Below are 16953 nucleotides of genomic sequence, written 5' to 3'. Positions count from 1 at the left end.
GAGAAATGGACACCGGGGTGGTTAATAAGACACACCTCACTTTCAACTTCTTTTCATTGAAAACAAAGAAATGGCATCTGAAGCTGCCTTATATGGAGTCAGACCTTTGGGCCATCTAAGGAAGGCCCTGCTGGATCAGAGGCAAAGGCCCAGTTAGCCCAAAATCCTGCTTCTCACTGTGGCCAATCAGATGTCTTCAGGACATTTAGCAAGCAGGGCATGAGAGCGACAGCCCTCCCCAGCAGCTGATATTCAGGGGTGCATGAACTCAGCCATGTTTCTCGGAGCTCACACACACTTTGCCACACACTTTGCCACACACTCGCAAGTAATCGTTATTTGTTATTCCTTACAGTCACACCACTGTTTAGGGACTCTCTTTTGTTCATATCCCACCACTACAGCCACCACATGTGACGTTCCCAATGTGATGTCCTTATAGGTTAAAAACTGTAAATATGGTAAGAGCGGGTTTATATAGGGATATATGGTAAGTGAAATGAGTAAGGGGGGGAGTACATGGACTAGAATGCGGGAGAATGTTGGGTGATAATTGGCTGAGTGTTTGAGTGGCTGAAGGTACAAATGAGAGGATGACAGTTGGTTCAGGGTTCTGTTTGGTGGGGGAAGTTGAGAGGAGAGTGATTGGAAAGGAGTTGAAGTGGGAGGCAGTTGGGATTGAGTTGACAGAGTTCTGAGGGAGGTTTGGGTTCTATTAGGCTGATATGTGGACAGAATATATATAACTGGAAACATAAGAGTGACACTATAGGAAACCATACGCTTGTTAAACATCCCTAAAGTAATCTTGTTATTTCCTGGTGTTATCAAATAAATACTTTTATTGGTTTACCAAAAGCCTGATCCTTGGCTGGGGGATATACATACCAGAAGGGAGGGCAAGGTAATTACCAAGGCTGAAGGGAAACTGTATCTAATGGTGGCAGCGGTGAAGGAAGAAACTGTAACATCGTCAAGTATCCAGAGCAACCCAGGATTGTATGCTTTATAGACAAAGATACAGGGGGGTTGTGGACAGCAAGGGCACCCAGACACAAAGTAACAAGCCATAGGGAGACTAAGGCGAAATCTCTAGCAGTATTGTTTACAGGGAGTGGCTGGTGGTGCTGCCTAGCAGTGGGATCTTGAGAGATCTGTGCTAGAGCGGAGTGAGAAAAAATAAAAACGACGATCCTGACTGGTGGTGTCTTGAGGTGGTGCCTAGTGAAAGGCGGTAGCCACAAGCAGGTGGGAACCTGACAGGTGGAGCCAAAGGTGGGATCGTCGCACTCTGCGGTGACGTTTTGATAACATTCGAAACTGTTGCCCAGCCCAAACATGGGAGCCATTAATAAGAGAGGGATTAAACTGGAAGGAGAAATGGACAGCACCCTGGTTAATAAGACACACCTCACTTTCAACTTCTTTCATTGAAAACAAAGAAATGGCATCTGAAGCTGCCTTATATGGAGTCAGACCTTTGGGCCATTTAAGGAAGGCCCTGCTGGATCAGAGGCAAAGGCCCAGTTAGCCCAAAATCCTGCTTCTCACCGTGGCCAATCAGATGTCTTCAGGACATTTAGCAAGCAGGGCATGAGAGCGACAGCCCTCCCCAGCAGCTGATATTCAGGGGTGCAATGCCTCCGAACATGCATTCCCAACAGACTACTTTCATACTTAATAGACTACTAACACACCTCTCTTCCTAAGCCAGTGGCTGTTGTGGTGGTGAGTTCCAATATATTAATTAGGCAGAACATCTCCATCACACATAATTCCCAACCCCACTGGCTGAGGGAAGATACTGGGGATCAAACCAGAGGCCAGCTGCTTGCAAAGCATGCGCTCGACCACTGAGCTTACAACCCTTCCAAAGCAAACAATGCGCAGACATGCACATAGTCTGAAAACCTGCATGTTCTTCTACCCAGGTGATGGGTGGTTGGAAAGCGGAGCGGGACCTCAGACTTTATGTAACCTTTCTGCATCCTTTGCCAGCCTTATGGGCACCGCTCTCTGACTACTCCTGAGCTAGAAGCTGCAGTACCACCTTCTGGCCACCCACAATGGGGGCACCCTAAGCACAGCAGAGAGAAGGCTCCTTTTTCTTGCGAGGTCCCAACGGGACGCAGGGAAACTGAATCTCCCCATTTGGAATCAATTACTGACAGTTATTCTGCTACATCCTGGCTGGAGCCCTCATTTTGCAAAGCCCTGCATTCTCCCCTCAAAACTGTCTGTAGCCGGCCAGCTGTGCCCATACTTTTTGCACAACTCCCATACCGTTTAAATGAGCTTGCACAGGAGCTGTTCCCAACAGATTGGGCCCAATTCAGTCATGTGAAATTAGGCGTGTTTGTTGTTGTTTGGTTACTTTGTTTAAATACATACTATTTTTGCTTTTCTGAACGGAGATGGTGCTATTCCAAACAATTTAAACTTACCTACACAAAATGATTGCTGTTCGGCCAATGTGATTTGTGTAGCTTAAAATCTACAAAAGGTGGGGGGAAATAGACACAAGGGTGTTAATACCACAATTTGTCTCTTTGCATCATTTTTACTCAAGACAGGTACTCACCATTTTGACATGCGTAAAAGAAAGTGTATTAATATGGTGGGGGAAATTGCAAATTATATTTTAAAATGTATTTTCCTACTTATTGAAAAGATTTCTTGCCTGCTGTTCATTCAAATAATTTCAGAGCAGGGTACGCTATAAAAATATAACACATAATCACACATAAATTATATAGACCAATAAAACATTAAAACATCAACACACATAAAAATCACACCACAGACATGTCCATTTCCAACAGTGAACACATTAACAACCAGGGCAAATAAAACTGATTTTTAACTGGCACGGGAAACCCCCCAGGATATGTCCTGTCATACATATTTCAGCCACTAAAAGCTTATTTACCATTCTGCATATATTTCAGTACAAAAATTGGTACCAGCATCATCCCAAAAGGGAAGAAGCTTTTAAGGTTTCTTACCGCCTTTTTAAAAGGGGCAAGGTTTTGACCTAGGCAGTGATGTATCAAGAAAGGGAAGCATCTTCAGCACACACCTTATAACATCACGCAGCTGATAATTAAACTCTGCAACTCCCAGAAGATATAGTGACAGTTACCAACTTGGATGCCTTTAAAAGGGGATTAGACAAATTCATGGAGGGTAAGGCTACCAGTGGTTACTAGCAAGGTGATCCGCAGGGAGGCGGCAGAGGGCACTTGCCCCCTCCCTGAATTCTGTGGGTGGAGTTGGTTGCCAATGGCCTGTAGCAACAATTCATAGACCCCCCAAAAAATATTTATGTGGATGCCCTTGGCTACTAGCCATGACAACTATGTTCTGCTTCCAATGTTGTAGGCAGTATGCCTCTGAATGCCAATTCCTGGGAATCTCAAGCGGGTGACTGCTGCTGCACTCATTTCCTGCTCACAGGCTTCCCAGAGGCATTTGGTTGGCCATTGTAAAAACAAGATGCTTGATGAGATGGGCCTTTGGCTTGATCCAGCAGAGTTCTTCTTATATACCTACGATCTGGTCTAGCTGCAGTATTTTGCACCAGCTGGAGCTTCTGGGCCAGGAGCAAGGGTAGCCCCACATACAGAGCTTTGCAATATTCAAATGCATGAATCCCAGTATGGATGCTGCCTTGTTTATGGGGACTGGCTTTAGAAAACGTATGGACAGTTTTGAAAGAACTTCACTGACTGTTGGTCTGTTTCTAAGTGCAATTGGAAGGGACCTAGATTGCTGAAGAAGCACCTGTCCCCCTAGAGCAGCCTTTCCCAACTAGTGGGCCACCAGATGTTGTTGGACCACAATTCCCATCTTTTCTGACCATCGGCAATGCTGGTTGAGGCTGAAAGGAGTTGTGGTCCAACAACATCTGGTGGCCCACTAGTTGGGAAAGGCTGCCCTAGTGGGTCCTCAGCTGTTGTTGGACTACAACTCCCATCAACCCCAGGCAGCTGGGCCAAGGTGGATGGGAGTTGTGGTCCAACAGTAGCTAGGGAGCCAAGGCTAAAGTACAGTGCCCAGTGCCCCAGATGCCTCCCCAAGTATTTTGTTAATCCCTGGATGCCTTTCTCCAGGTGCCTGTGGCTCTGAGGTTAGATGCATAGCAAGTGGAGAGAAGGTGCTGTTGATAGCAGTGCCTCTGGCACAGCTCCTCGTGTGATGCCTTATCTCCTGCCTCAACCGTTCAGAGCTGAGCTACAAATTTAGGCCTCAATTACCTGGCTGCTGGTGCGCAATAGAGAAACACGCAAAATCATTTTCATTACCAAACAACAAAAAGCATGCAAACTCAGTCGGTGGGACAAAGTGCTTCCTACAACTAAACTCCTGCAAAAATTCCACAAGGATTTTTATAAAATGAACACTGAGCATTACAAAACACACAAGGACGCTGTTCCAGAGGTAATTCATTAGAATGCCCATCCAAAAAAAAAGCAGAGGTGGAGCTAAGGAAATTCGTTTCCTCTAATTTCCTCCAATTCTTGCTGTGGCTTGTGGTCAGCGGAGGCGCTATTCTTAGAGAAACAAACTGAAAAGTCCCCCTGGGGACTGTGTAAGCTGTTGGGTGGGCTCTGAAGTGTAGACCGGCTGTTGTGGGAACCTCCGGTGAATCATTGCCTCCAAGCCTCCAGGAATGCCAGTTTGTCAATTGCAAGCTATAGAGCCCTTGGCTGCTGAGGAAAAGGCATGGTCCACACAGGCACGACTGAAGCCACAGTAAGCCAAACAGGATTCCAGAAGTCAGAGCCAGGGCATAGTCCAAATGGACACAGCCAGTACCCCTTTGGGTGTGCTTTCTCATAAGACAGCTTCCTATGCCTAAAGAGGGAAGGGCCTGGAGCTCAGTGGTAGAAAATCCCCAAGATCCTAGAGTGACGGCTGAGAGAAAGTTCCGGGTCCAATGGACAAATAATCTGACCTGCAATAAGGAAGATCCCTATTTTCCTTCTCTGGCTTTCCCCCCAGGTCTGGATTTACTGGTAATGAGAAGGCTGAAGTGGACAGAACAGAGAGAGAAAAGCAGAGGAAGGTGACCTAGAGCTCTGGTGGCCCAACAACCTCTCAGCTATCCCCCACTTCCCTCTCTGCCTTCTTACTCACAACAACCAGGCCAGGGAATGGCCCTGCCTGCCAGCTTCCTCCTCCACCTCAGTCAGGGCTGTGGAGTCAGAGTTGGAGTCGGAAGCAATTTTGGGTGGAGTCAGAGTCGGTAGAAATGTACTGACTCCGACTTCAAAATAAAATTAATATTTTACTATTAAAATTAATTTATTAATATTAATACATTAATATACATTTGCCATTTATGTAGGAGTCAAAGTCGGACAGTAGAAAAATAGAGGAGTCGGAGTCGAAGGTTTGACATACCGACTCCACAGACCTAGCTTCAGTCCAGCATTGCTCTTGTAGGACTCGTCAGGGACTCCAACTCTCAACAGCCCCGGTCAAGAGTCAGGCATGAGAGGAGACAGAGTCCAGCAACATCTGGAGGGTCGTGCCTTCCCAATACTTCTCTGAAGCCCTGAATTGAATGGGCCCAGTCAGGGAGGGCTCATAACATTTTGTTAGCCGAGGCAAAGGACAAGATGGCGCCTCCTCCTAGACTTCACACAAAAGCCTAGTAGATTGGCGATTGACTCTTGCTTGGATGCTGGCAATAGGGCAGTGCCCTCCACCACCCATACAGCTCTGTTCTCCAATATCTCCCTCCCTCTCCCCCCCCTCTCTCCCCTTCTCCCTCCCTCCCCCCCCCTCTCTCTCTCTCTCACACACACACACACACCATCTGGCTACTGCCTCATTCTGTCTGACAATAGGGCCGGCCCTGGGTCCAACAGGAACATCTCCATACAACCCTTTCCCTTGATTTTTGAGATTGCCCAGGGAAACCTGGCTCTTGGCATCTTCTTTTAAAGAGGTAAGATCCCACAGTACATGAGGCAGAGCCTTTTGTGGAATAGTGTCTTTCAGGTTCCTTCGCTGGTTAACCATCTGAGTTTTTGGCTGCAATCCACTACACACGTAACTGGGAGCAAGTCTCATTGGACTGAATGGGATTTACTTCCCAGCAGATATGTACAGGATTGCATTGTTAGTCGCTTAACGGGTTCATCAATCAAATCTACACACGTTTGTGCATGAGGAACAAAGCAACAGTTCTGAAGATGAACGCAAGCTGGCTTGGATTTCAAAAAGATGTACATATGAGTCATGGACCAGCTTCTTAGAAGACACATTCCTTTTCTCACAATGCTTTGATTTGGATTCCTGCATTGAGCAGGGGCTTGGACTTGATGGCCTTATAGGCCCCTTCCAGCTACTATTCTATGATCCTGTGACTCTCCAGTGAGAATACATTTTTAAGCTGGCTTTTGTCACCCATAGTTTTCAGAAACAATTGTGCTTTTTAAAAATTAAAAACTTTAATTGAGGCTACCTTTGTAGTCAATTAAAAGGTTTTTAGTTGATCAATCTAATTCAGGGGTTCCCAAAGTGCAGTCTGTGCACCACCAGAGGTCCATGAGCTTAATTCAGGTGGTCTGTGGCAGGTCTATGAATCTGTGGCTGCAGATGGATGCTGCTGCATCCATCAAATTAAATAATTATATTGATTTTTAATTGTATTTTAATTGCCTCTTTTATTTCTTATATTGCATTTTATTGTATTTCAGTTTGAATTCCAAGATCCTCAGCAATTTGCAAGGGGTCTGTGGGGAAAAAGTTTTGGGAATCACTGGCCTAATTGATTTACTGCCCTACTTTTGTCTGGTAACAGCTGGATATCCGGGCAATCCAAACACAGTATGCAGGTTCTTCAGGAGAAGCTGAGGACAAGCACAGAGAGGGAGTGCAAGTGTGGGCACAGTCCAATATAGGGATGGAGGAAAAATTCAGTTTGCTTGGGATTGTAATATGAATCTATGTCATTCACATTTTCCAAATAATACGTGAACTGAATCAAAGCTGTCCTTCAAAACTTGCACTCCTGTGATGCATTTCTCCAATTAATGTGTATGAAAATGTGTACATCAAGGGATTAATTTTCATGAGGACTTTTTAAAGGGGGGAAAAATGGCAAACAGATGTGGAAAAATGAAACACTGAGAAAAACCAAACTGACAATCACCCGTCACTAGTCCAGTGGCAGGGTCATGAGGCAAAGTAAGGTATTAGAAAGGGTAAGCAGCAGGAACAAACCGCTGGACTGCACAGAGCGAAGGGCCAGTGTTGTTCCAGCAACTGGGAAGCTCAAAGTAATTTATTTATTTATTTATTTATTAACTTTATTTATACCCCGCCATTTTTCCAAATTGGAATTCACAGCGGCTTCCAGATAAAAAACAGATACAATTAAAACCTACCAAAGTTAAAAGCATATAATACATAAATAAATAAATATAGACAGATATAATTAAAAAATGAACTTTAATTTAAAATAGCATTAAACTGTTTCTGATAATTAAAAACTATACTCATAAAATCAGAATAATTAAAAAATAAACACGCAAGAGCAATATGACCTCCTTTTGGGCCTATCCTTAGCCGCCTTCGGAATCAAAGCCTTGCTGAAATAAGAAAGTTTCTACCTGTCGATGAAAGGACTACAGGGAAGAGGCTTCTTATCTCCTTAGGGAGGGAATTCCAAAGCCTAGGGGCGGCCACCGAGAAGGCCCTATCTCGTATCCTCACTAGTTGTACTTGTGCGGATGAAGGTATTGAAAGAAGGGCCTCTCCTGAAGATCTCAGGGCCCAGGCAGGCACATAGAGGGCGATGCAGTCTGACAAATAGCCTGGACCCAAGCCGTGTAGGGCTTTATAGGTCAACACCAGCACTTTGAATTGTGTCTGGAAACAAACTGGCAGCCAGTGGAGCTTTTTTAACAGGGGAGTTGTATGGTCCCTGTAATCAGCCCCAGTTAACATTCTGGCTGCAGCACGTTGTACCAGCTGAAGTTTCCGAGCAGTCTTCAGAGGCAGCCCCACGTAGAGCGTGTTACAGTAATCTAAACGGGATGTGACTAAGGCATGTGTCACTGTGGCCAGATTGGACGGGTCAAGGAACGGGCGCAGTTGGCGCACTAATCTCAAATGTGCAAAAGCCCTCCTGGCCACTGCAGAAACCTGGGAATCCAAATTTAAAGCTGAGTCCAGGAGGACACCCAAACTGTGAACCTGTGTCTTCAGGGGGAGTATAACCCCATCCAGCACAGGCTGTATCCGTATTCCCTGATCTGCCTTATGACTGACCAGGAGCACCTCTGTCTTGTCTGGATTAAGCCTCAATTTGTTCACCCTTATCCAATCCACAACTGACGTCAGACACCGGTTTAAAACTAAGAAAGCTTCCTTGGAAGAAGGTGGAAAAGAGAAATAGAGTTGGGTGTCATCAGTGTACTGGTGGCACCGAACTCCAAACGCCCGAACAACCTCTCCCAGCGGTTTCATGTAGATGTTAAATAACATCGGGGACAAAATTGAGCCCTGAAGGCCTCCACAAGCCAGCGGCCAAGGAGTCCAACAGGAGTCCCCCAATACCACCTTCTGGGTTCGCCCCTCCAGGAATGACCGGAGCCTCTGCAAAACAGTGGCCCCAAGTCCCATCCCAGCTAGGCGGTCCAGGAGGATACCATGGTCGATGGTATCGAAAGCCGCTGAGAGGTCCAGCAGAACCAACAGGGACACCCTCCCCCTGTCCAGTTCTCTGCGTAGGTCGTCCACCAAGGCGACCAAAGCCGTCTCCATCCCATACCCAGGCCTGAAACCAGATTGAAATGGATCTAGATACTCTGTTTCATCCAGGAATCTCTGGAGCTGGGAGGCCACCACACGCTCTATTACCTTACCCAAGAATGGAATATTGGACACTTGCCGGTAGTTATTCATGTTTAAGGGGTCCAGGGAAGGTTTTTTCAATAAAGGTCTCACAACTGCCTGAGATACTCCTAAACATATGGGGGGGGCTCATAATAAGGAGGTGATGCGCAAAAACGGAATAACTTTCATGCTTATGGTTTCCAGATTAGAGTTGGCCAAAAACTGGAAGGATGCAAACAGATTGACAATGGAGAACTGGTACAGCAAATTGCTGTAGCCGAAAAATTAACATGTAACTGGAAGGTAGCCAAGGGCAAGGATAATGTACTAGATTTCTGCTTTATCCAGTACACCAGACACCACCACTTGGCTTTGATGCTTGCGCCTGCCTTTCAAAGGTTTTGGGAGAGAGGGTGAAGGTGGAAATTGTTCTGTGTGGACTACCATTGAGCAGAGGATTTAGGGACCTGGAAATGGGGTCAAGAGTGGTACAGTAATCTGTTTTCTGCTGGATTGGACACTCAGACATTGACATCGTATTCTGCGTACTTATAACATTCTTGCAGGACTATCAGGGAACGGAAGTTCAGATCTGAAATAATCCCTGTAAGCTGTCTGGGTTTTTTTTTTTTTTAATGTTTTGTTCTGTTGAGGTGCATTGTTGTGTTTGTGCACACTGAAAACACACACTTTTTTTTAAGTAAGGGCTGAGATAGCCTGGCCTCCCAGGCCTAATCCCAGTTGCTGGTTTTGAAGGGTGCTCTGAGAGGCCTTCCGCTCAAGGAGCACCTTATTCATAAGGAGTCCTTGAGACCTATGTCTCAAGGCAACTTTGGGCTCTCAAGTGCCCTTTCGCAGAGATCTGTGGCACAGGCCTGATTTTTTTAGGCCCCTGCACTCTCGGGGGCTGGAGGAAAACTTTACTGGACTTCAACAGAGGCTCATCCATCGACACCTGGACTGGAACCCACCCCAAGGACCCCTCAAGAGGATTCTTTGCAGGCAGCCCTGGGGAGGCTCCTCCAGCACTCTCAGGATTTCCAGTGCCTGCCCCACTACCCCCTCAATGGGAAGTCTGGTCCTTCCTTGGAAGAGTTGGCATCTGACGCCAGGTCAGAGCCAGGCCATGACATCAATCAAGTAAAAGATACAGTTGAAAGAAAGAAATTGTTCCCATGTTATACTTCTTAACATTCTTACTCAGTTTACCTGTTTGGTCAATAAAGGCAGAAAATTAACTAATGGCAATGGAGGAGTTGCTAACCCCTCTGACTGGCAGAACACAAGAGCAAATGGGATTTCTTACCCTTTGGGGCAGGGGTGGGCAGATTTCCGGCTTGCAGGGGATCTATTTTGTTTTTAACTTTTACTCCAAGGCCCAGGTACAAAAACAGGCAGGTGCAAATGTAGCCAGGTGCAAAAACAGTGGCTCACCTGGGCAGACAAGTATGAAGGACTAGGGTGCCTCTGGGCACACGCTCAGCCCAGAAATTTGTGATTAGTACCAGAACCAAGCTCCCACGTCCTTCCACATGAATGTCCACTCCTGATTTTCCCCCAAGCATTTTTCCATCAACCCAATTTGGGGGAGGGGTTAGTTTGTTGGGTTCTTGCTGTTGGTAGATAACTGGAAGTCAGAAACCCTTTGATGATCTCCTGAAAATTATCCAGAGACCTACTAGTAGTTTCCTGGTCTACCTTCTGCCCACCTGGGCTCTAGGGGGTGGTGAGGAGCTCACAAATCTGGCTGCTGCCTCCGCCTGCAAGAGGTTTAACAAAGGGCTCCTTGTGCTCTGAGGAGGGTGGTGTCAGACAGCAGCTGATTCCAAGTGTAGCCAGGTGTGAAGGAATTGCTGATCACAGAGCAGGTGGAGTATTTATTTAGCTTGTCCTCCAAGTTTGTGTTTTTTTCTCAGAACTGGGTCTTTCCATTCCCAAACACTGACGCTCACTCCTCAAGAGTGTTGTTCGAGGGCAAATGACGACGAAGGAGAGCTCTTGTGCCTCCCTCTGTCCTGGCCAACCTGCTATGCTCAGGTTACTAATATTGCCATCCTGGCCTCCTGCCAGGAGGAAGGGCGGTATATAAATCAAATAATAAATAATAAATAAATTGTAAACAGTAACTGTTCCTTTGTGGGCCGTCCCAGCCAAACTCCACCAAACATTGCCTGCATATGCGCGGATGGAAGTGTTTGACTTACTCTCTCATCTGGGAGCAGATCAAAAGGTAAACCCCAAACCCTGCAACTTTCTCCCAATAAAAACACAGAAAGTTGTACTCGTAATATCCTTAATCTTACATCAAGGATCATTGCTCGAGACCCAAAGTGTTCACAGTAACCTGCCGCAGAAGGCTGTATCGCATGTTACAGATCATATGATCGCACATTACAGGTCAATTATGTTTTCGTCTAGCAGATAGTTAACCGAAGAGCAAACATCTTTGCTTTTTAATAATTGTGCACTGCAATTATCCTGGAAAGCAAGAAAGTGACAATCAGTTGATTGACAGAGCACGATGGACAGAGAGGATTGCATTGTAGAAGTTACAAGCAGACAAGATGGTCTCAGTTTCTGTCCATAACATTTTGGACAGTTTTCATGTCCACATACCATGTTGTCAGGGTGGCCACTTATACACCCCCTCCCCACCAAAAAAGGGGACAAAGGGGATACAGATTTGCATTGATTTTACATATGTTGACTTACATATGTTGACTTATACAAAGAAAATTCATTTCACTAGAGTGGGGAAGACCGTGACCACATGACCGGTGTGCCTGGCTCGTTCTGTTATCGAAGTGCTAAATGTTGATGGTCTGCTTTAAAGCCCTTCATCCTCCTCTCCCTCCTTATGGCTGTTTACCTTTAAACCAGACTTGGACCAAGACAGACCTTCGAACAGAGCACAACTTCAAACAGAGGACTATCCTCTGCAGACTAGGACCCCTAGCAACCCTACATGTTGTGATCATCCTAACAATACTTTTTATTTTTTGGCTTAATTAGCATAACATGTTAGGGTGCATTTGGCGTTTGTTCTGGTTTATTTTTAAACAGAGAATGTCCCCAGCCCTGCATAAAAATGTACAAATGGTTGCCGAAACAAGCCTTACCTGAGGTGGCCGGTTTTGTAGATTCTGGTTATATTTCATCTTCAAGTCCATGTAAAGATACCAGGTGTAATTGACAGTGTACAGAAAAGACGCAACATAGAAGATCTGGGGAAAAGCAAGAAAATGATATTGTTATGCTAAAACCTCAAGGTTCTAGTTTTGGTGTACAAAGTCCTACGCAGCTTGGGACCAGGATCCCTAAAAAATCATCTTACCCCTTATATACCCAGTCAAGCACTGCGCTCTGCAGGTGAGGGCCTCCTGCAGATAACATCTTATCAGGAGGTCCGTTCCACACAACATAGGAAGCGGACCTTTAGCGTAGTGGCACCGACACTTTGGAATCCCCTCCCCTGAAATATTAGACAGGCTCTGTTGCCTTCAGCGCCTACTGAAGATCTTCTTCTTTCATCAAGCCTTTGAAGTAGAGACCTTATCCAAGTCTGTGCTGTGCTGGAATTGTTATTTAAGATGCTTTTAAAGCTGTTTTTTAAAGCTGTTTTATTTTAATATGTTTTAAAGTCTTTTGTTTTTAAGATATTTTAAAGCACTTTTAGTGTTTTTGTTTGCTGCCCTGGGCATCTTCTGGAAAGAAGGGCTGGATATAAATTTAATAAATAAATAAATAATAAAGTTATGAACTGCAACAAGTATAGTTCACAACTCTGCAATCACACCATGTAAACTTGGAATCTATGGCCGCTTGGAATCCTGCTCAACTCACTTCTCTCCAGGCTCTCTTGAGATTTCACTAGGAATTGCCTGCATAGTGTCAAAACGATTTTCATCACCTTAAGGACTAGACACTTGCTTTAAAAACAAAACAAAATAAAACCTGAAACTTGCTATTTTCAGGATGCTGAATTCTGTGACCTGTACTCCAATTACATGGAATTGGAGGGTTTGTGGTTTTAAGAGGCTGTTTGCATTTCAAAATGACTGGAATATTCCTGGATTTGCTTTCCCAGTTTGTGCATGCCACAATAACCATAATCATAAGAAAAAAACAACCTAGAAAAAATATTAAAATTTAAATTTAAAAAACCAAGATCGAAAAAGGTGTGTTTATTACTCTTAAAACAGCCTGGGGCAGTGTTAGCCTCTGGAATCTCAGCTGGAGTTTGGGCTCCTCTGCACTTTCCCCCCCCTACTCACATCCTTTATTAAAAAAGCAGAGGAACGTTTTAGAATTTTATAATATTACAAAGAGCATGGAGAGTGGAGATAGAGAGAGAAGTGCTCACCCTTCTCTCACTAGATCTCAATGGGGTCATCCAATCCACAAAACTATCAGTAATGGATTCAGGATAGACAAAAGAAAACATTTTCATGAGCAACATATCCTACTTCGGGGGCTTGTGGAACTCACTGTCATATGAAGTGGTGGTGACGGTCACTGGCTCAGGTAGCTTTTTAAAAGGATTAGAGAAATTCAAGGATAAGGAAGAGAGGTCTGCCACTATTAGCTTCTGCAGCTATGTGGAACCTCCATGTGCAGAAGCAGTCAAGCAGATAATACGCCTCTGAACAACAGAGGGCACGGACGGATGGCAAGAGTTGGCCATCACCCTGACGCTTGCCTTGTGTGAACTTCCCAAAGGCATCTGGCCCAGCACTGTTCAGTATAGTATGGTGGGCCAGATAGACTCTTGATCCAATCCTGCTGGGCTTTTATGTTTTCTTCCTTCCTCTCTCCCCTTCCCCCCCGGGCCCTTTTCCACCCCGTAATTATAACTGCTTTGCATTTTCCCTTCCATTGTGCCAGTCAAATGGAGTGGAATTTTGTTAAATGCTTTCTAGGTCGCTTGGATTTAATTGATGGGGGAGCAGGTGACTTGTACAACGGCCACACGAGGACCTTGCTGCGTTTCAATGGGGCATGGAAGCCACATTTGGATAGGACAGAAGAGGGAGCTCAAAATATAAGCGGTGCGTTGGCAATTCTGGATTAGGGGCAGCACATGGAAACAACCAGGCAGACCCAGACAACTCAGGGGCGTTGTTAGGCGGTCGTAAGCACCAGCGTCTTTCGCACTGGGCCCCGGATTTCCTGCCCTCTCTCTCCTTTTCTTAAGCCTCACTTTTTAAAAATTGCTTACAATGTGCCTGCATGTGCTGCAAAGACTTTCAGCCCATCTTAACTAGCCCAGGGGCAAATTTGTATCATGGGTCTGTACTCTGAGTCATTTTAAGTGCCGCTGTTGTTCTTGTATTGATTTCATAGCCACCTTTCACCATAAGATCCCGGGGCAGATTTATTACTACTCTTTATTTTTAAAATTTATTTTATTTTATTTTAAACATTAAACATTAAAATCAGTGTGAAGTGAATTACTGTCAAGAGAACAGGGTGGACCCTAAATAGGGTTGCCAGGTCAGAAGCACCTCAAACTCTGAGATTTCAGGGGTGGGCCCGAGTGATGACACGGGGGCCCCTAGTGATGTCATTAAGCATAATACATTAAGCATCAATCACAGATGCTTGGAGCATACAATTAAAACAAAAACATTTCTCTGATTGGAAATTAAGATAGAAATCTTAGTTAAAAGATGGAGCCTGGGTAGGGGACATTTACTCTAGCCTACCTGCTTTCAGCAAGAAGGGTTTAAGTGCCCTCAGGGCAGGGCAGTCACCAGAAGGCCATTATAGGAAGAAAGGAGACTAGTGTTGTGGAGATGTTAGATGGGAGCACTCAGGACTAAAGATGGATGCCCCTGAAGGCTGCAATTCTAAACACACTAAGGGACTAAGCCCCATAGAACTCAACAGGACTTACTTCTGAGGAGAAATAGTTTGGATTGTGCTGTTGGTAAAGCTTGACTAGGGATCCTCTGAAAAGATATCCATTTCAAAGCAGGGTTGGCAACCCCCTGCCTGGAATGTCCTGCCCCTACCTTTTAACATGGCTGCTCCAAACTACAGATTTGACCCTTCACTTCAGAAAGAGGTTGAGAAATGAGTAAGAAGATTTTCTACCCTTTCTGTCTATCCTGTGAGCTGCTATAAAATCACTTTGACAGCCAACCCAATTCCAGTGAGTAATAACTGACAGAGAGAAAACACACATGGTTTGGTCTACCTTCATAGGCAGCAGCTTGGGAACAACAATTGCAGCCACACTTCCAAATATGTGAATTTTCTTTTACCACTATTGGGCAAGAAACAAACCGTCATGCAACCAACAAGGTGCATCATCAGTGGGTTTAAGGGGGCTGAGCTGACCACATGGAACCAGTTGTTGCTTCTATGGATGTAAGGGAGTGAGGTCAGAGGTAAATGAAATGCAAATAGAAAAAGAAAAACAAAATACAGTGATGCTTTCCTAAATGCAATACAATACCAAACACAAAAAGATTCCTATGAGTAAGGCAGACAACTCAGCATCCCACAACCAGTCAGGATTCATAAACAAAACTAAAAAAATCCTGGCAGCCAGTCAGCCAAGGTCACAGAAATCCCCATGCACAGCACAACCTGACCCAGGGGCTGCAGTTAGTACAGAATGCTGTGGCACGATTGTTGACAAGAGTGAGACCCTATCAGCACATAATACCTCTGCTCTGAAATCTGGACTGGTTGCTGGGTGACTTCCGGGAAGTGGTGCTGGCTGGTGGTTGTCTCTGAGGGAGCTCTGCCTCAGAGGAAGCTTTTTTCAGGTTAAAAGCCAGCCAAGAGGAATCTTGGACTGGCCTAAATGTTCTCCAAGGTATAGGAGAACCGATCAGATCTTCCACAAGACTTCGTTGAGCTGTCGGCGGCTGGAATTGATCAGGAAATTCCTGAGATAAGAAGGCAAGCCGATCGGCTGAAGACGGAGTCAGGAATTCCACGCAAGCTGAACTGGAATAAAGCGAAGCGTTTTTTCTTCTCTCAAAAAAAACGTTCTTAACCAGCGAGCCCACTTCTGCCTAAACCTTATCATTCGGCTTAAATTACTGCAATAAAAGGGATTTGTTTATGAATCAGCAATTGAGAAACCTAGGTGAGTCATACTTTTTCTCTTTTAAATATAATTAAGGAAGAAAGAAAATATAAACAACTTATATACTTTTTTTACGACAAAAAGCTGGCTTGAATTTGGACTTTTAAAGTTTAAAAACGGATGAGAGGTAATTATTATATTTTGGACTATTTTTCTCTTTGGACTATTTCTTGTTGGATGAATCCGCTGCTCGTATATGCTACTAATTGTTTAGTCTTGGCAACCAGAATTGTTTTGCATTCTTGGAAGCAGATAAGGACTGTGTTGTGCTGGCTGGATTTCAATAATAGGCCTGGAATATTAACTCTTCTTTTTGGTGGAGGGAAAAAAAGAAAAGAAATAGACTGCCCTTAGGTTCTGAAACAGTGATTAATATTAGAAATTAAAGGCCTCTTTTTGAAAATGACAACTAAAAAAACAACCAAGGCCCAGGGGCGAAGAGGTTCTATTGATACACAGGAAGAGGATATACCCCCAGAAATGTTTCAAAAAATAATGGAAGGGATTAATGCTATAAAACAGGAAATGAAACAGGAAATGAAAACTGAATTGACAGATATAAAAGACTATATTAAAATACAAGTGGATGAGATTAAAGGGACAATTGGGCAAATAAAGGAAGATGCAAAAAATACTAAAGAAAAGGTACAAACCTTGGAGAATAGAACAGATATACCAAATCTGGAACTAGAAAAAAATTTGGACTATTTAGCTGTGACTGAAATGAGAAATAAAGAGCATTGTTTGAGATTCCGTGCAATCCCTGAGGAAACAGGTGAAGACATTAGAGATAAAATTGTTAATGCTTTAGTAAAATTTCTGGACTTGAATGAAGATAGGATGGAATTTGAAATAGACAAAGTTTATAGAATTAACTCCAGATATGCAACAATGAAAAAAATTCCAAGAGATGTGCTTGTTCATTTCGTAAAGAAGACGACCAGAGATATGGTTTTACAGCAACACTTTAAATATACCTTTAAAATTGATGGTAAGGA

The 16953-nt window shown here is 44.4% G+C and overlaps 1 protein-coding gene across 4 annotated transcripts in view; it reads right to left on the bottom strand.

Annotated features, from left to right (window-relative positions):
• The window catches only part of TMEM116 (transmembrane protein 116), a 72649-nt gene that overhangs the window by 26473 nt on the left and 29223 nt on the right, over positions 1–16953 (bottom strand). For all 4 annotated transcript variants that reach the window (XM_061602707.1, XM_061602704.1, XM_061602706.1 and 1 more), the window contains exons 5-6: positions 11973–12077; positions 2445–2494 (exon numbers count right to left, since the gene is read on the bottom strand). In XM_061602707.1, coding sequence (XP_061458691.1) covers positions 2445–2494; positions 11973–12077 — 155 coding nt within the window. The remainder of the gene's footprint in view (positions 1–2444; positions 2495–11972; positions 12078–16953) is intronic.

This window comes from Rhineura floridana, chromosome 19 (genome assembly GCF_030035675.1).
Source record: "Rhineura floridana isolate rRhiFlo1 chromosome 19, rRhiFlo1.hap2, whole genome shotgun sequence".
Lineage (NCBI taxonomy): Eukaryota > Metazoa > Chordata > Lepidosauria > Squamata > Rhineuridae > Rhineura > Rhineura floridana.
Note: the sequence above shows the minus strand (reverse complement) of the source record. Positions and strands in the feature narration are given on the sequence as shown.